General features: G+C 34.7%; 2 protein-coding genes across 2 annotated transcripts; one reads left to right on the top strand and one right to left on the bottom strand.

The window, feature by feature from the left end:
• Window positions 1-394: 394 nt before the first annotated feature.
• Window positions 395-2830, bottom strand: LOC104613450 (calcium-binding protein CBP-like). The gene is made up of 5 exons (XM_010281274.2): window positions 2333-2830; window positions 2177-2223; window positions 1903-2072; window positions 869-887; window positions 395-745 (listed from the first exon to the last, which is right to left on the bottom strand). Exons 1-5 carry the CDS (start codon window positions 2754-2756, stop codon window positions 641-643), a joined length of 765 nt encoding a protein of 254 aa, XP_010279576.1. The 5' UTR covers window positions 2757-2830; the 3' UTR covers window positions 395-640.
• Window positions 2831-7595: 4765 nt separating this feature from the next.
• LOC104613480 (calcium-binding protein CBP-like) lies at window positions 7596-9068 on the top strand. The gene is made up of 4 exons (XM_010281305.1): window positions 7596-8016; window positions 8133-8179; window positions 8292-8467; window positions 9014-9068. The coding sequence occupies exons 1-4, from the start codon at window positions 7596-7598 to the stop codon at window positions 9066-9068; spliced, it is 699 nt and encodes a 232-aa protein (XP_010279607.1).
• The last annotated feature ends 11405 nt before the right edge of the window (window positions 9069-20473 follow it).

Raw genomic sequence — 20473 nt, 5'->3', positions numbered from 1 at the left:
TAATGAGCTGCAGCTCTAGAAATGCAAAATTCGGCATTGCTCCAAACCACACCTCGATTTCCAAGGTGTGTCTTGGAGCACCACTTTTTATGGAAAAATGGTTCCAATTAAACAAGTGTTTCCTAGGACACCGTCTTTTTCGACGTGACATTGATGTGTCAGCATTTTTTGGAGCAACGACAAGGATGTCAAACAGACGCTTGAAAAGACTGAAAATGTTGAATTTTGGAAAGCTTTAAATGAAGCTTTGTAGTCTTTCTGTGTGATATATAACCTTTAAATATGTTTTTAAAAGCCCAATAGAGTGAACCTCTAAATGTCTTTTGGCCATCTAACTATTTGAGCTGCTGGAAGATCTTTCTGAAACAACTTGCCAAACGACACCTAAAGCTTCCATGCTATAGAATTGATATTCTTCGTATTTCATTTAGGTAGAATGTTGTGCCAATTGCCAAATTCAACAAATTTGATCTAATACTGAGATACAAACGCAGACTTCCCCTAATTAAAGCCCTTCCAGAGAAGGTCAAAAAAAAAAAGGAAAGAATAAACGAAACACACATTTTTATCAAAAACAAAAAAAAACAAAAAATTGATCTAAGCACACATAAAAAACAAGCATCCATTCAAGTATATTTTTTCATGCAATGAGGAAGGGCAAAACGGAGAACATGAACATGTCATAAGTGAAAGTTGCAGAACCATTGAACATGGTGTCTCTCTCCTTGAATTTTTCTGTAAGTCCCTGCACATTATTATCACAAATAAATTTTTTAACATAAAATCCAATAAATTAAGGAAAATAGATAATTAAACTGAAAAAAGGAATTAAAACATAAATTAGCAAACTTATTCCCACTAGTATTACCTTAATCGTTAGGCAGCACCTGTTTGGAAATAAAATAAAAAAGACAAGAAAATTAGTGGAGGGCCACAGAAAACAAGTAAACAAATAGAAAAATAAGAATTTCAAACCAAGAAAAGAACCATGACTATTATAGTGTCTCTAAACAAGGATGAACCTGCTGGTTTGAATGCTGACCGGAGATAGTCGGATCGGTCAGGCTTAGTCTCCGTTTGATTTTGTTAATTACATGCATAGTAGCAAAAGTATGTAATTTATTATTGAAAATTTAAAGGTGGCGCTTGAAAAATCTTTTCGTGCAGTCTTTTGTGCTTTTCAAAGCTCGAAAGATCAAAATCTGGTCATTTTTAATTTGGCAATGAAAGATAAAAAGTCAAAAAGTTTACAGAAAACCGAATCCATCTTTCCGCTTCCAAAATCTTCTGTTTAATAGTTTTATAGACTAAAAGATGTAATGATTTTTTAGGGTCTTGTCCTTAAAAATCTAGACTGTTTGATAAGTATCATAGTGTCTACAAAACTGTTAAATGAAGCTTCCAGAATTTTTTCCATTTTGGTCTTATATGAGTTTTTTCCAAGGCATAGGTCTTTTTGACTTATTATCTTTTATTGCTGAGAAAGACCAAAATTTTGGTCTTCCAAACTTTAAAAAGCCACCAGAAGATTTGACAAACGCCCCCTTAGTAAATGATCAGGGGGGCATTCTTTTTTTGGATTTTCAGAAAAAAGAAAAGTTGGTCAATGGGATTTTGGTTTTTATTGACCAAGAATTCTATGTTCATTTTTCAGATTTATGTTGGAATCAGTAAAAGTTTATTTTTCTGGGCAAATAACTTTCCCAAGGAAAAAGTTGCTAACACTTGAATGGGACAAAATTACCCCTTGTACTACCATTATCTTATTTACTTGAGAAATAAAAGAACATAGATAAATTCATTTACCCTAAGTAACTTATTAAAAAGCAAACAAGGCCTTAAAGCAATACCATGGAAAGTTAAATGACTCATATGGGCTATGAAATTAAAAACTCAACATACTCGATGAAATTATCGTATTCGATCGCCCTTCTACCAGTTCGGTCGTACTTGGAGACGAGCATATCCAAGACAAATGGAGAAACAGAGAAACCAAGGCTCAGAAGCGCCTCTCGCAGTTCTGACGAGTCGATCTTCCCACTGTTATCCCTGTCGAACTTGAGGAAGATGGCCTGATATCATGTGGCATGCAGTGGGGGGATAATTAAATAAACAATTGTTAAATGTTGATTGATCAAATAATAATCAATTAACTAAACTCTAATATAATACATACCCTCCAGTTCTGAAGGCTGTAGAACACCAAATTGAATTCCTTGGGTCCTGCATTTGATGAGTAGAAGAAAAGAAAAAGATGGATCAGTACTGAATTCATGAAGAAGTCACAGAGTGATGACTGGTGCAACTGAAAGCTAGCTCAAAGAAGACTCACCGATCCTGTAAATATTGCTGCCGGTGAAGAGGTACATGAGGAGGCGGACGGTTCTGAGGCTGAAAGCATGGCTGTAAGTAGAGAGTGCCCTCTGCAGCTCCTTATCGTCTATGAAGCCACTACCGTCATGGTCGGCCATCTGAAAGCACGCAACCAGGGTTGGGTCCGTCCCTGGTGCGAACGACGAGGGCAACAGAGCTGCAAAAGGGTTAGCATGCCATGATGAAGGTGATGCCGCCGGTGGATATACTCCTCCCATTCCCATCATCGCAAGGTGGTGGTGGTGGTTCATGTCCTTCGGAGGCTTGCCACCTGGCAACAAATGGCCATGTATATAGGGAGACCCACCAAAGGGGTCCGAGCCCTGGGGCGGCAGGGGCGCCCCGAAGCCGAACCCAGGCGCTCCTGGTGGAAATCCTGCCATTGTTTTCCACAGAGAAAGAATAGGGAGAGCAGCTTTAGAGGACACTCCGTTCGAGTTGTAAGTGGAGGCTTTTGTGCTTTGAAGAGTGGGGGATGACGGGATGTCAGGGACTTTTATAGCTGATCAGATTACGTTGATCCTGATAATAAACTAATGAACTATTCTAAGATCATCAATGAAGGATAATTGATTAAGAATAAATGAATGTCTGATTTGTGGTTGTTGAAACTAATACCGTTTGTCTCGTCTCAAGTATTAGACCAAACTGGTGTGTCCCGTACATGGTTTATTTCTGTATGGGGACTAGATCAAATGAGATCAACAACATACAAAGAGCTACGAAAGTATTGCTCCTAGCTTGGTACAACAGCCCACGCGGTGTTAACATAACGCCAAGCCCATTTTGAGGTCCATTTCAATGGTGGGTACGCGTTGATTTCATTTTAATGAGTCAATGAGGTCCATCCAGATCCAGTGGTGGGAGTGGGTTGAATTGTGCCGAGTCAGTCTCTTATCTGAGTCTGAGGTGAATTCAATGATGGATGCATAATCATATATATTTAGTTTTCATGCATATTGTATATATAACCATGCACTGGAACTGTGGAAGCAGCACATTGCATGCAAAAATAAATAATCATCTGACCACATTGGTTTCTTTGGGTATTCAGTCTCTTAATTGAGGTCTAATTCAGAGATGACCAATCTCTTAATGCCCGTTTGGTAAAGTTTTTTATGCAGATGCAGAGCGCTTCTGGTATTACGTGAGCCGAAAAACCTGGAAAGTCGTTAAAGCCAGGCTTGGAAACTTTTCTTATTACAGAATATTTGGCTTTGCCTATCTCGAAAGTAACACCGGCCGGAAAGCTATGCCAAAGCCCAAAGGTGTGAAGTGAAACAGTACTTCATCAGTCCTGCTTTCATGGGTCTGGCCGTCTGGGATTTTCTGTAGAAATGGGTGCTTTTGCACTATTGGCTTTTCTTGCAAGCTTTTCGTCTAGTTCAATTAATCTTTATTTTAAGTAGAATAAAAATACATAAAACCATCAGGACTACTCTACAAACAATCAACTAATACTGCGGTGCATAATTAATAATCTGAGTTTACTGATTCTAATGCACAAAATGATCTAGGCAGGACCCATCAAATACTGCGTGCTTATCACGTAAGTGTTTGACATTTCTCACATCTCAATCCAATTCATCTTTGACTCTACTCTCTGGCGCTCTTGTTTTTAATACAAACTCTATGGTAGAAGAGGGGTAAAGTATTTAGAGGGACATTTAAGCTCTTAAGGGGGCGTTTGTTTTTGAGATTTTGAGAGGGGGAAAATTGGACAATGGGATTTTGCTTTCCATTGATCAAAAATCTCATGTTTTTTTTTTCAGATTTATGTGGAGACTAGGGAAAGTTTATTTTCTTGGGTATCACTTACCCAGGTAAATGATGTCCATCTCTTAGGTGAATAAATTAACTTTTTCCATATTGAGAAAGTTGTCAAATGCCAACACTTGAATGGGACAAAAATGCCTCTTTTGATAATAGAATTTTAATGGCTAAAATGGTCATTATTTTGTTTACCTGAAAAATAAGAAAACATGGATAAATGCATTTACCTAGGTAAGTAACTTACCCAAAAGCGAACGAGGCTCAAGTACAAAGTGGTTGGCTCTAATTTACCTAAAGAATATAAATACAAAGAATAATGCATTATACTTTGATATTGAGTTAGACAATTTTGATCCCAATCCATTTTATTTTTATAACTAACCCATTTGACCCAACACACCCAATTCATCCATTTAAATAGCAGTCAATATGGATCAAGTGACCCATTAGGGTTAGGGTGGGTTGGGTAAGAAAGGGTGAGGCTATCTTAGGGATGGCAATTTCTATCCTATCTAGTGGGATTCCACTCTAATGGAACATGTTATTTTCTTGAAAAGCAGATTTGGATGTAGAATGGGTTTTGAGATTTTACAACTCATATGAATAAGGTAGGAGATGGTATTATGCTTAACCCAACCTTCCCTAACCCGCATATTGTTGGAAGGCACATGAACTTATGTATTAGGTGTTGAACTTAATAATATTTTGAATTTTATGTGAAGGATAATTAATAGTTCATATGTTTTCTACATGTTTTAATCAAATAATTGGAAATTTTGGTGTTTATTCCCACTATTTTACTTATTTATTGCTTATATATAATAGGAAATTAGATGTTACCAAGGAGGGTAGGGTTGGGAGGATTTTGAATTTTCATTTGTGGGAAAGGTTGAAAATCCAACTCATTATAGGTTTTATGGCGAGTACAGGTTGGGAGGTGTAGGGAGGCAATTAGGGTTTAGAATTTACAAAACCTTCCCTGACCCCCCACCCCCACCCCATTGGCCATCTCTTAACTATGTATGAGCATGGGTTGGTTTGGTTCAACTCCAAGGTAGAACTTGGACAACCTACCATGTAGGAGTTAGATTTTTGGAATCGAAACCTACCCTCTCAAGATTGGTTCCAAGCGATTATGGCCTCAGTGGCTCCAGGGTCAATTCTAGGGTATATCTATGAAACTTGCTCTTTCTTTATCCCCCCACCCCCAAACGTGATGGGATTCTCTACAAGCAAAAATTCTGCATACACTGTGAAAGCATGGAGTTCACATTGGGAACATCCCTTATGAATTTAACATAAATTATGGGAGATATTCCCAATGTAAAGCTAGATGTTATGTGAGCAATTGCTTGTATGAGATCTAAGCTCCCTAAAAATGGAATTTGTTCTTTAAAAACTTAATTTTTAATAATAATAATAATAATATTCAAAACTTATATTCTCTTCATTGGCTAAATTGATTAAGTTCTTTAATTTAATCTATAGATTATTATAATATATTAATATATAGTTTGAAACTTATCGTTATAGTTTAAAATTTATAAATATTACCTTTTATATCATTTTACACATTTAAATATTAAATTGAAGAAAAATGATCAAATTACTTGAATGACTAAATGGTCAAATGAGACCATGGTTTTTGTAACCATGAGTGCTTAGGTCCAAATCTTTAGATCCTCAAAGGATTTTGGGAAGTTTGGTTACAAGTCCGATTCCACCAAGGCCAATTAAAACTGGTTCTCTGGATTGGTTCATATAGGATAAACCCCTATATCCTAAAATAGGCCTGAATGAGGATTGGTTCCAAGAATTTTGAACCAAACCAATAACAGGTTGGGTAGAGTTGGTCCAAGACCGATTCATGTGGTCGATTCCAGGTAGAAGCTACCCATTTGCTCATCCCTAGTCTTGACTCTTCTTGATTTCCTCTTCTCTCATACGGTTTGAGTTGAAGTTCAATCCAAAACCACTCAATTGCCACTCCCTACATTTCCCTTCCTTTCCCTACCTTTTCCTTCAAACCAAACATAGACTAAGATATATTTACGTGGATGGTGTGTGATAATTTGGTTGCTGGGTTTTTAATGTTGATTTAGGTTTATTTTTTGGTTTGTTTGACAAAGTAGGGCTTTAAGTGAATTTCAAATAAAGAAATTTGAAGTTTTATTTTACTCTTCATCCTTGTCAGTCGGTTTGTGGATTCCTCCTCCTCTCCTGGCAGCTCCTTGGATTTCTATTAATTCTCTCTGGTTAATTAAATAGAAAATTTTCCCATCCTTGTGTCGGGGAAGGATCTGGAATTGACAGTTTGTGTCCTCTCTTAGTGGAGATTACATCTTCGCCCCCAAAAATGCCCCACATACACATTTCAGCGTGTATTAGGAATATTTTCAGAAGTTGTCAGTAATAGATGTTCCCAATACATGATTGGGATATGCTGTAGGGCATTTGTGAGGTGTATATGTCAATTCCTCTTAGTGCTAGCTCTGTGATCCCTTCTACTACTGAAAAAAAGAAAGTAAACTGGATAGGCTTATTTAGATTCTTTCTTTCTCTGTTCAATAAAAGCCTAACTAAAACTGGAAATCTTTAGCTTTGACATCCAACGATTTATTTACATCCTTCTAGCATGGATTTTTCATTTGCATTAGCTACTAGGTATTTGATGGACACAACATCTGTAGAGCTAAAATTTCTATTTTTTTTTTTGACACAAGCATTCTTAGATGTATTTGCATTATCTCTATATCTTTTAAGCAAACCTAACATTTGGTTTTTGTATGATCTTTCAGCTCATGCGGAATAAGGATCAATCTTATTTCACCTTTTAGGGGGCTTCTCTCCTTCAGCTGTAATTTGCCCATTAAATCTTCCATGGATGGGCTACACAGACAAAAGTGATTGTGAAGACGAAGAACAGAACCCTACTACTTCAACATCCTCCACTCCTTCCTCCCCAGATTCATCTCCTCCTCCAATATCTCTACCTTTAAACCGTGAAATAACTACCGTGGTTGATTTAAAATAAATAAATAAATAAAAACTACTTGCAATGAATCCAGATTTCTGTCCACAAAAACTCTGCCCATGTCTATCAACATACATCTTAGTCACATACAGAGAACATCTTTCTATATGATTGATCAGTCCGGTTCAAGATTCTTTAACCTCACCGTAGACGGGATGAATCCGATTTCAAATCCACGGGCGGAATGGATTTATAGGATAATGATGATTTTTAGGATTTTTTGGTAGTCACAATTCTGGGAATTACGTTAAGATAGTAAATTATTTTAAAATAATAATAAAATAAATAATTCTGCAAAGTACAAGCTATAAAAATCCATGACCTCCCAGGTTTCAGAATCCATAGCCGGTAAGAAGCCTCTCTCTCTCTCTTTCTCTCTCTCTCTCTCTCTCAGCAGCTTTCTCTTGCAGATATAATGGCAGGTTACCCACCGGGGTACGGCTATGGAGCGCCCCAGCCCCAGCCATACGGGTCGGCCTCCTACGGTGCGCCACCAACACAACCATACGCCCCGGCCGCTCCTTACGGTGGGGCGCCAACCGAGAAGCCTCCCAAGGACAAGAACAATGCGATGGCAGCGGGAGGAGGATACCCACCGGCAGTGGCGCCACCACCACCATATGCTAACCCGTTTACCGCTCTGATGCCATCGGCTTTCCCACATGGGATGGACCCAACCCTGGTGGCATGCTTCCAGGCCGCTGACAACGACGGTAGTGGATTCATAGACGATAAGGAGCTGCAGAGAGCACTCTCTACGTACAGCCAGAGCTTTAGCATCAGAACCGTTCTTCTCCTCATGTACTTCTTCCCCGGCACCAACACCTACAAGATTGGTAAGCTGTTTTCGACCGTTGCGTTTCATATTTGTCTTTGGGTCAAGTTGACGGGGTTGGTGCTAGAACTTCTGTTCTAAATTTTTTATCTTTTGCTTTTTGTCTACCAAATGCAGGGCCAAAGGAGTTCACTACAGTGTTTTATAGCCTTCAGAACTGGAGGGTGAGCAGTGAGCTTGGTGCTAGAAATTTAAAACGATTTGAGTTCATATCCAGATCGAACTTATCTTTGCTTATAATTCTGAAGTTGTTTACTTAATTATCTTCATAATCAGGCAACCTTCCAAAGGTTCGGCAGAGATCAAAGCGGGAAGATTGACTCCTCAGAGCTGCGAGAGGCGCTTCTCAGCCTTGGGTTTGCTGTTTCTTCGACGGTCTTGGATTTGCTCGTCGCTAAGTTTGATAGGAAAGGCGGTAAAATGAAGGCGATTGAATACGACAATTTCATTGAGTATGTTTTTATTTCCAATAGTATAAATACAAATATGTTTGATTCATAAAAATGCAAAATTGATTTAGTTTTCCAACGATAATTTCATACTTTTGTCGAACGATTTTTAGTTGTGATGGCCCTAAACATGAATTCTGAAATTGGAATCTACAACTCTTACATTGACTGACTTTGAGTGCAAAAATTTGCATCCAATTTGTTCTCATTTTAAATACAAATACATTAATTTGCATGGGTATTTGCATGTGCTACATTCTTGTATTTGCATTGGACATATTAGTATCATTTATGGTATTCATCCAGTCATCCCTCTTGGAGAAATATTATGTATACAAGTTGGACCCGCCTGGTTCAGAGGCTAACAAATCTCTATACAAGTTCAAGGGTTTTTTATATTGGTTTGTGATTTCGAGTTATTAGGGGTACATTAGAGGTTAGGATTTTTTTTTTTAATTTGTTTACTTATTTTATTTATTTCATGTCCCTAAGTTTTTCTCAAATGCCAATTAATTAATTATTGTTATCTTCTTTTTGTTGATAATGCAGGTGCTGCCTAACAGTTAAGGTACAGATTATTTTGTTGCCTTTCCTTATTGCATGAGAGGAACCTGAGATGTTGATTTGTTAGCACTATATTTGTTTCTCCATTTAGTCTTTTTTTTTTCCTTAATTTTCTATCTTTTTGTTCTTTTGGAGTTTCCATGACAGAAAGAGAGTATGAATAACTTGTAGTTGTAATGTCTGTTTCCCCCAAGTTTCTTTAGGCTTTTTGAGGGCTGGGTTTGTATTTCATTATTTTTCTTCACCTCATCAGCAAGAGTAATAAAATAGCACCACTACCACTAAGGTTTCAATTCTATATTATGACTTGGGAGTATTATGTAATTGACAATTTAACAATACAATAATGATTCTATCTAACACGCAGGGATGTAATGTACCAGTTTTGGTTTGGACCCCGTCCAAATCAAAATCAATTTGGACAAATTGGATGGATCAATAATACATATTGAATTGGATTGGTCCAGACTTAATGATCCAAAGTATTTATTGGATTGGATTGGACCTGATCCATCCATTGGATTAGGTCGGATTGAATCGATATCTGGTCTGGTCCATTGGTAGAAAATAAGAATACAGGTGTTAATGGATCAGGTTTGAATTGGAACCAATGTAAATTAAAACCAATTTGAACAGATTGAATGGTCCATACATTGAATTGGACTGGTCCAAAATGGCCCAGAGTATTCACCATATTAGATTAGGCCAGGTCCATCTGTAATAAACTCATATTGGACCAAATTGGATTAGACCAAATCTAATCCAATTAACACCCCTACTAACATGTTGTGATGCTATACTTCCTGTAGTAACATTATACTTATTGAATGTTATTGAATCATACTTCTCTACCTAGTAGCTAGTTTGTTACCATTCAAATGGAACACTAAGGGAGTGTTCGACAACATGGTTGGTTTTTATTTTGAAAATAAAAACCAAACTAGGGGTGTAAACGGATCGAATTCGAATCGGATTAGGTAATATTCGAATTCGAATCCGATTAAATATCCAAATATTCGATTCGACTCAAATTTGATTAATTAATTATTTTAGATAATTAATAAATATATAAAATAAATATTTTATTGATATAAAGTATATAAATATATAAATTATTTATATAACTTAATTATTATATATAAATTATATAAAATATTTTATATTATATATACGAATTAAATAATCAGTCAAATTCGGATATTTATCGAATCGAATTGGGTCATATCTGAATTCGAATCCGATTAACTATTCAGTATGAATAGGATATCCGAATTTGACCAACTAGATATTCAAATTATCCGAATTCGATTCGATTATGTCGAATATCGAATTCGAAATCAAATTTTCGAATACTGTTTACACCCCTAAAGCAAACCATGTTGTAAACCCCCTAAAGAGTTCAATTGCTCAAATTTCTTCTTGCCCTTTTGCTTTTTCAATTGGGCTTTTAGGCATCATATAAGATTAATTTTTCAACCTATTACACGTTGTAGGAGTTTTATTGTGTAATTTCTCTTCCTACTCGACTTCTCATGTTTACGGGTGGATTCGAGTCGAGCCGACTTCTCATATTTAGGGGTGGATTAGAGTCGAGACGAACCGAGCTAAATACTTGGCTATTCGAGCTCGGCTCACTGAAACTGCATTTGGCTCGAGTTCGAGCTCAAGCTTAAGCTCGGCTCAGTTCAAAGCTCGCAAGTTCGAGCTCAACTCGGCTTGAGCTCAACTGTAAGCCAAGTTTTTTCCTAAAAAGTAAAAATTATACATATAAAAATATTTTTTTATTTTACATACAAAAATTAAGAATTATAAAAATTATTTATTATACATATAAAAAATAAAAAAATACATATAAAAAATGTTTTTATTTTACATACAAAAAATAAGAATTATAAAAAGTATTACTATTATACATAAAAAATAAAAATATTATATATAAAATATTATTATATATATAATAAAAATTATTCATTATATATATTTATATATGTATATGTATGTATATATGTAATAAAAATTATTTATTTATTATACTAGGCTCGATTAGGCTTGTGAGCCTCACGAGTCGAGTTTTACTGGGCTCAAGCTCAGCTCGATTAGCAAATGAGCCTATATCTCAAGCTTGAGCTCAACTCAAAACTTGGTTTAAACCGATCCGAGCCAAAATTTTAACGAACTAAGCTTGAATAGCTCGTGAAAAGCTCGCCTCGTGGCCACCCCTACTCATGTTCTCCTAAACAAGCAAAAATGTCAGCCATTTTATAGTTCATCTCTCTTTCTGTGTGTGTGTGTGTGTGTGCGCCTGTTTGAGTTTAATAGCAAACATTTTGTAAAAAAGCCAAAACTGCATTGGAAGGCAATGGATAATTGAAGCTATGATAAGAGTACTTTTTAAGTTATGAAAAATGAGCATTTTGTATAAAAATCACCAAATAAATATTTGGAGATAAAAAAGACATTCTTTCCTAACTTGATCAAATCATTGAAATGGGTTTTAGGATCAAGGAACTGCCAAAACTAGGTAGGGAATAGTAAGCGCAGTATTTGATAATGTTCAGTGGAACCTTTACAATGTTCTCTTGTTCTTCTCAAGGAAATTTTCAACCTAAAAGCTTAAGCTATTTGGTGAGGTCTCTAGATAAGTTTTTTATTCTCTAACATCCATATCTTATGTTGAAATTTAATTACCATTTAACCTAAAAGTTTAAACTGTCAAGTGAGGTTTTTGAATAAGTTTTTATTTTCTAACACCGATGGTGTTTTCTTTGAAATATTACAAACGGTCAAAGGGCCTACTCCAAGTTATGGTATGATTGATTCATAAAATTTATTGATGTATGGTGTCCAATGTTAAAAATGTCAAAGGAAATAAGAAATATATATATATATATATATATATATATATATATATATATATATATATATAACGCAGAGCAATATTTTTGGCATATATTTTAATTATTGAGAACAGTGTATTTTGCAAAGATATTTTCATGGATGTAGGCATAAAACGCCAAGTATTTGTATTTTTTTTTTTTTGTTTCTTTCCATTTCTCTTCACAACATTTATAAGTTATTTGCCATTAAAATATACAAATTAATACTTGGGCTCAGTTTGAAAGAGTATAAATACAAATATGTACAGTGCAAATACATATAAAATAATACAAAATACAAGGATTTATATTCTATATATATTTGTATTCACACTCTTGCCAAATATAATGGAGCCTTAAACGAAAAAAAAAAAAGTTTTTCTTTCTCAAGTTATGGGAATTAGAAATTATTCTTTTTTTTAGACATATCCCATTGAATCATCTAAGGTTAACCAGCTTAATTAATCTTCGTAAAAGATCAATTCTATGAAGCAATAAAAGCCCGTTTGAGAGGGGCTTCTGCATTTAGATTTAGCTACTACAAAGAAAAGGCTCATGTTGAGCATCCATGTTTTAGATAAGCCATTCAGAGTAGCTTCATGTTTTAGTCGCTTAAGTGGTATTTAGAACACTGATTCGGGCTTTCTGGGTTTTCACTAAATATAACTTCTCATGTTTCAGTCTGAAGCCTAATTCGGAACGCCAAAACCATGTCCCAAACAAATCCACATAGGAAAACCTCCTTAGCTGTTTCTTTTTATCTCAAGCTTTTGCTTCTTCTGCTCGTGTTTTGGAATATTGTAAACAGAAACGCCATTATTCTTCTGTAGTTGCTCCCAGTTGAAGTAGAGGGTCAACAACATAAACCATACTTCTGGAAGGTTTTGTATTGTTCATCAAAGATGAAGGGCTTTATTCTATCAAAAAAAAAAAAAAGAATGAAGGGCTTTATTGCTGCATTTTCCACAATGGGGCGGATTAGCTGAAAACAAAAACATACACATCCGGCTGAATTATCTATCGCGTTGGAGACGCCAGTGTTCAGTAAGCTGGGTCCCAGATGGGGCCCATAGTAAACATTGGTGTGTTCAAGGGTGATAGGTAGTTCAGCCGGGTCTGTATAATTTTGTCTCCAGCTCAACCGGACTGTTTCCACAAACCCTAGCTTGTGATTTAACATAAAGTTTTTAAACTGTCGCTAACCCATCCGGTTGGACCGTTTGAACCACCAACCGGACAAAAAAGTGAGTCTGTTTCACATTAAACCTGGTGCTTGACAAAATAATTGAATTTGGTCAAGACTGTTGACCTGGATGGTCAAACCGGTGAACCGTTTGAACCGTTGGTGGGTCATAATTCAAACCATGTATATAAGAGCTAACCCTGAATCTTTTGACTCATTTTCTTATTCCCTCTTATTCTTTTGCATTTTTTTTTCTCAAATCCACTTTATGTGGTGCCATTCATTGGCGCTAGAGACCTTTTGCTACCATCAATGCTTTACAAGTTATGACCACCGTAGATCTGTATTGTGCCACCACTATTCCTCTACAACAATCGAAGGGAAGCTACGAAGGTCCTGTTTGGTTTGCGGGAATAGAGGTTTAGAATCAGAATCAAAATGGTTCAACTGTTTGGTTGAACGGAATCGGAATCCCATTCCATTCCTACTAGAATGGCATTATCCCATTTGAGGGAATGGTCATTCTCTACCCCTCCCTTGAGAATGAAATCCCATTCCTATTGATTTTAATCGAAACCAAACCAATTCTGATTCTAAAGGAATCCGATTCTGATTTCACTTTTGACTGTGAACTAAACGGACCCTAAGTGTGTATTTTTCGGTAGAGATCTCTCTAAAGTCTGAACAGATGGATCTTCACTCTCTAGGTACATCTCTCTAAGCGGAGAGCAGGAGAGCTACTTTCAGCCTACCGGCTGTGGCTGCTTGAATTTTTCTCCCCTCCCTTTTTTCCCCCTTATACCATCTACCAAACAGACCTTTCCTCCCTTTCTTTCCATCTTGTTTTCCCTTCTAACCCAGGAAACCTAGATCTAACGCAGTATATTCAAGATCCTAATCTAAAGGCCATAACCCAACTACGGGTTAAACCGTTGACCCGGATGGTGAACCATTAACCCGTTACCTGGAGGGGAAAATAGTTCCATTTCTAGGTTGGTTTTCAAAACATTGGTTTCACCTATCAATCATGGATATTTCAACTGCATTTCCCAAAGCTTTTTGAAAATATGAGCGAATAGAAAATTGATATGCATTAACGAGCAATGAAGGTTATATACATGGAATCATATATGATGGGTTCTAGACAATGTTTTAAAAAATGACCCGGAAATGGAACCATTTTGGCCATCGGTCTCCGGGTTAATGGTCCGATTGTTCGATTTGAATGGACGACCCGTTCTGACAACAAAGTTAAAAATAATTAAAAAATCAAAAAATGGTAAAAACCGTTGAACGGGTCGACGGTTCAACTGCCCGGGTCAATGGTTGGTTGACTTTTTCAACAGTTTTTTTACCAGATTCCGGGTTTTGAGTAAAACGGAACCAGCTGCCTCAATGGTTCTTGGGCCGAATGGTCCAACCGTCTGGGTCAACGGCGGTTCAAAAACGTTTGTCCTATATGCCACAAAGACATTATACTAGAAAAACTTACAATCAATCAACCCACGTCATAAAAGTAGGAAACAAGTGAATTTTCATCAAAATTCGGGGAGGATTTTGATTGGTGAAAGCCTTTTCGATATGATGTCTTTTCATCACCATAGATTTTTCCCATATATGATACTTCCAATAATATGATGACTTGATGGTAAAATTTTGCTTTATGAAAATCTATTTTTGCGCTTTGTTTACAAGGAAATAGCAGGGGAAAGTTGGTCAACGAAAACTTTCTTGTTGAATAATTGTATTGTGTTCTTTTTTTTCAATAAGTTGTGAGCCCAAGAATAAGGTGGGTAAGTGCAAGGTGCCAACCAACTAGTTGGTAAGGTCTCCTGTTTGTTATAGTAGAGACTTGGGATTGAATCTCACCTGCAACTGGGTTGGGGGGTTTATGGGTTAGGGGATGAGCTACTCTTCGTTGTGTAGCCCTTAAAAAAGGTGGGTAAGTAATTTACCACTTAGGGAAGTTTATAAAACATTATAAGACAAATTTGTCCATTTTGACAATAACTTTTTTATGGGTAAAAAAGTCATTGTATAACGTACATCTATATTACTTTAAAAAGCATGAATGGCCTCAAGAATATTTCTGGATTTTTTAAGACAAAATTTACCCCTCTATATTTAAATTTATTGATAAAAAATGAGAGCAAATAGGGTAATCAGTTATTGATATTAAATGAGTTGAAACGAGGTAATTTTTAGATATTCAATCATTCATTTCCTCTCATTAAATTCAACATTTAAGTTATTAACTTGCATTCATGTTCATTGAATCGTATATTCAAGTAATTTTTGTTTCTTCTCATCATTAAGTTCAATTAATTAAATCTATACTTAATAAACTAATATTTTCAATAACATAAAAGCTTATACTTTTAAAATCTACCTGGAAAAAATAGTGTTTTCATCTAGGTGGTGGTAAGAAATTAAATCATTTTGGGTCAAATGGGTCAATCCATATTAACATGATTAAATAATAAAATGAAAAAATAGATAAAATGAAAAAAATAGAAATTAAAAAAAAATTGGGAACATTTTTAACATGCATGTTAAACAATAATAAGTATGATAAATAAGAAATGTTTTTATTAGTGATGAAAATGGAATGTAAAATTTAAAACCAATAAGAAATAAAAATATTTTCCTATTCTCTTTCATTAAATCCTATATTTAAGATATATTTTTCTCATCATTAAAGTCTTGTAATTAAATCCACAATATTAATTTTAATAGTGTAAAAATAAATATTTTGAAAAGTAATTTGAAAATAAAAACATTTTCTTCCCTCCAGGTGGTGGACAAGAAATTCAACCATTTGGGGTCAAATGAATTAATAAATAATGTCATAATTAAATAATAAATAAATATGAAATGTAAGAAGTATTTTTATTAATGATGAAAATGGAATGCCAAATTTAAAATCTACCTAGAAATGAAATGATGTCATAGTCAAATAATAAAATTTTAAAAAATATACAATACAAAGAATCACAAAAAAGGGAAAAGTTTTTGGTGCATATCTAATGTTATATATTTATAAAATATAAAATATTAGGTACATATCTAATATTATGCATTCATTATATTGAAGAAAAATACGTATTATACATAATAAATAATTTTATCAATGATGGAAATGTAATACAAAATTTAATGTCTACTTAGAAATCAAACTATTTTTCTTTTTGGGTGGTGGTAAGTGGTTTAGGTCAAATGATATCATAGACAAACAAAAATTAAGTGTAACAAGTAAAAATTATTTATATTGTAGGATGACCCAAAAACCAACAAAACTCTGACAACCAACTCTACATTTCAAATTATAAAAACCCCTACCATGACATTGGAGACTTTATGTGGTTGTTGCCAACATGGAGCTCTTAATTGGACACAACAAAAAGCCTATACAGAAAATAGGTTTTCAATTTCTCTCCTTCTCCCTTTGTCTCTCAATCTCCCTCCCTTCTCTCTGACTCTCATAGTCATGTCTTGATCTGCCACTCCCTTTGTCTTTCCCACTCTCTCAGCTTTGGTATGTAGCCAAATCAAAACCTTTCTCTCTCTCTCTCTTTCTCGATCAATATCTCATTCTCCGTTAGTCTTTATCCCACTCCCTCTTTTGTTCTTTTCTTTTTTATTTTTCTTACAAACTTATATAATATTAATAAGATTGTATAAAAGAACTAAAGGGACCGACCACTTATACAATCAAGTTATAAATTTCTATCAAGTTGGTGTAAATCTCATAGCCAAGAGTTTCTTGTGAACTTTTATCAAATTGGTGTAATGATACCAATTTGATAAAAATGTATTAATCGTCCCTTTTTTATTTTTCTTACACACTTATACCACTTGTAAATCAAGCTATTTTCTTATCTAGATGGTGGATCAATGATCCAACTTTTCAAAGAAACCCATGATGTCATAATTGAATAATAATATTTAAAAAAATATAGAGCACCAAATTAAAATGAAAATGTACAAAATTTTGTCGAAAACATTTGAGAGCATTTCTAATGTTATATATTCATTATATTAAACAAAAATAATTGTTAAAATAGAAGCTATTTTTATTTATGATAGAAATAGAATAAAAAATTTAATAAAAATAATAATTGTTATTTACTACAAGCATTTAAGTTTATATTTAATCATATTGTTACTTTTGTTAATTCTCAATTTTTATCTTAACTATGATATATCTAAAATTCAATTAATTAATATGAAGAAAAAATTTTCACGTGCAACACATGTGCTTAATTACCAGTGGTTTAAAGTATCAATACACTCAAATGTACTGATAGGAGTTTATTGGCACTTTAAACCATGTTCTTTTTATTTTTTTTTTCAAAATTGATTTTTACTTTTTTTTCAAAAAATATTTTTATATTATTTAAGAAATAAAATAAATGGGTTCTTGAAAACACCTTTAAACATGTGTATCAAAACTCTGTGAATACGATATGGTACAACCAATAAGAGGGGTGTACTGTATTGATACATTGAACCCTAAGAATCAAATGAACATGTGTAAGTGAACACTTGCCCGGATAAGTTCACTTACCTAAGTAAGTGGCCTCTTGAAAAACAAATGGGACCAATTAAACCTTTTAATGGGAGCATCTATGATACAAGAAAGACATGGTATTGAATGAAAGCACCCTACGAATTTGGTCACTTTTTTTATGATACTAATTGACTGGCTGTAAGTTTTTCTGGTATTATAGTCAAACTCTATTATTGCAAATAAAAATATAAAAAATTAAAAAATGGTTTACCTTGTCTTATAAAATACCAACAAGTTCATGCGATGCAAAAGAAAACCAGATATACAATATGATGATATAAGAGATTAAAGAGAAATGTAAACCTAATATCCAATATGATGATGAAAGCATCCAATCACCTCTTGATTTTCAAATATAAACCCCAAAATCTAAACTCTAAACCCTTAAATCCTAAATTCCTAACCCTTAAACTCTAAAATCCAAATTTCAAACCCTAAAATTAGTGTGTAAAAGGGCTTTGGTCGGACACATGTCTCCATCTAAGTAAGAGCCAAGTATTTACTTTCATGCAACCCTCGTCTATATTGTTGACTTTATTAATTAGAACGGCTTTTGAGCTTTTGTTGTTTTTGACTTTACCATTCAAGGACCCTAAACTTCACTGGTGGATGAATTGATGGAAGTGTAAAATGAAGAAAGTATGAACACCTCACACTGATGAGAAGAAATCTCTTACGTTTCTTTGGTGTGTTTGCTGGTCGTGCAAATAGGAAAGGTTTGTCCTATATCCTCTTACTAAAACAAAAGGAAGGTTATAAGGGGCCTTATAAGGAAGGGTGGAGAAAAAAAGAAAGTATGGAAGCTTCACACACCTGTTATGTTTCTTGGCGTGTTTGTTTGGCCATGCAAATAGGGAATTAAAGCTTTTCCCTATATCCTCTTGCTAAATCAAAAAGTCATAAGGAGCCTACCGAAAGGAAGGGTGGAGAAGGAAGAAGCACCAGTGTTTGCTGAGAGGCCTCATTTCTATTACAAGTGACACTGGATCTGCATTGTTTAATTGCTACAATGATTTGCCCACTTCTGTTACAGTTGTAACAGAAGTGAGATCTAGAAATTAAAAACAAAAGACAAATAGAATACTAATGGAAATTAAAGGCAGAGGAATTGAGGCCAAAATCTCAGAACCAATGAAAAACCACAAAACCAACGAAGAGAGAAGATTGGAAATTGAACTTTGGACTTATAAAAGGTTGAAGGTGACACTTTGGTTAATTTAATGAATAAAATATGAGATGGGGTTATAGTGGATATAGTTCGGCTCGGATTGATTTTATTAACAAATTGAATTGAAAATATCCCAACTCCCACCAAACACATAGATAGAGATATGAGAGAGAGAGGGGGGGGGGGGGGGCTTAAGATCATTTTATGTTTTATTTTTCTTCTCTATCTCTGAGATATCTAAACATAATTTGGACTTTCCCTGATAACATTGCACCATGCATATCTCACTATGACCTAAGAGATTGATGTGATGAAAACTAAATATCCAACTAACATTGTTTTTGTTTGTGTTGTGTTAAAATTCAAGGTGCTTTGTAGCTTTTTGGGTAGATACTGAAATTAATTAATGTACCTGCAATTACATGTCAATACAATATGCCTGGTGTTGTAATTGTTGTAACTAGAACCAATCAATTGGCCAGCATTGCCTTAAATACTTCCCTTACACCATCTATCTATACTTGTATGACCATAGTGATACATGAATGAAAACACCATCTATCACTGTATAAACTAGACACCCCACTTATATTGGAGAGGCTTCTAGGCGAGGGTTGTTCACAAATCACAAGATGTTATAAACCAACCAACTTGACTCGAGATTGTCAGTTTTTTAAATAGTTCGATTGGTCTCTATTTAAAAGATGACAAAACCTGATGCCCCTATTTGGTTCCCGTTGTACTTTTTGTAACCTGATATAAAACTGACTATAACCGATATATACATGTATTTGCATTTATAAATTATATATATATATATATATATATATTATTGTTCTCTCTCTTTTTGTTTTATTGACAATAGCTTCTCTCCATATTTAGTATCTCATTCATCTCTCTCTAAATTGAAAGTAAAAGATGACTGATAAAAAGTAAATATAGGGATTGACAAAAAAAATAAAAGCCATGAAGCTACGAGATTGTTAGGACTGAATGCCAAATACTAAGAGACAACATCGTTATTCATCCTCTGATTCTTATGGAAAAATAGAAATGAAACAGTTTTTAAATATCGGGCTTTAACCTCGAACCCCGGAGGAGATTGCAGTGAAGGCTCTAACTAGGTTAGAGGAGTTTACTGAGGCCAATAACCTCCATACTGATCCAAGTTCTACCCCTAAAAGCTTTAAGCTGGATAAAATGGACACTGTTGAATCCAATGGAAGATGTGCCTTTGATGCCATAGCGAGAAATCATAAGGCTGTGTTTGGTTTGCACTGATACAAAACTATGGCAGTGCAAATGATTTGAATGTGAACTCTGGTCTATTTTTTCTTTCAAATTTTAACTTATTTTATTTGATTGCAGTACTAATAAAGTAAATTAAGACATGAAGCAGAATAAAGTCAAATCAAAAAATAAAATTAAATAAGAATTTTCATTTTTTTTTCATTTGCACTCCCATGCCTTAGTATTAGTGCAAATAAAATTGCACTGCAACCAAACACAGCCTAAGGGTCAAGTGTGAATGCAAAAATGGACAGCTTGGGTACAACCTCAATTGTGTTGGCTCTGCATTCGAGGCTGATAAGCTGGCCATGCAAATGGATTACTCGTAGATCATCATAGAAGGTGATTCTTGTTGGAT

The sequence above is a fragment of the Nelumbo nucifera genome, chromosome 7 (genome assembly GCF_055504915.1).
Source record: "Nelumbo nucifera cultivar China Antique chromosome 7, China Antique-T2T, whole genome shotgun sequence".
NCBI lineage: Eukaryota > Viridiplantae > Streptophyta > Magnoliopsida > Proteales > Nelumbonaceae > Nelumbo > Nelumbo nucifera.
The sequence above is the reverse complement of the archived record's forward strand: the minus strand, read 5'-3'. Positions and strand labels throughout refer to the sequence as shown.

Coding starts and splice junctions, on each gene's coding strand:
- LOC104613450 (XM_010281274.2), bottom strand. CDS start 2,756: ATGGCAGGATTTCCACCAGGAGCGCCTGGGTTCGGCTTCGGGGCGCCC. Junction 2,224..2,332: donor CAGCAATATTTACAGGATCG/GTGAGTCTTCTT, acceptor CATCAAATGCAG/GACCCAAGGAATTCAATTTG. Junction 2,073..2,176: donor ACAGCCTTCAGAACTGGAGG/GTATGTATTATA, acceptor ACATGATATCAG/GCCATCTTCCTCAAGTTCGA.
- LOC104613480 (XM_010281305.1), top strand. CDS start 7,596: ATGGCAGGTTACCCACCGGGGTACGGCTATGGAGCGCCCCAGCCCCAG. Junction 8,017..8,132: donor CACCAACACCTACAAGATTG/GTAAGCTGTTTT, acceptor TACCAAATGCAG/GGCCAAAGGAGTTCACTACA. Junction 8,180..8,291: donor ATAGCCTTCAGAACTGGAGG/GTGAGCAGTGAG, acceptor CTTCATAATCAG/GCAACCTTCCAAAGGTTCGG.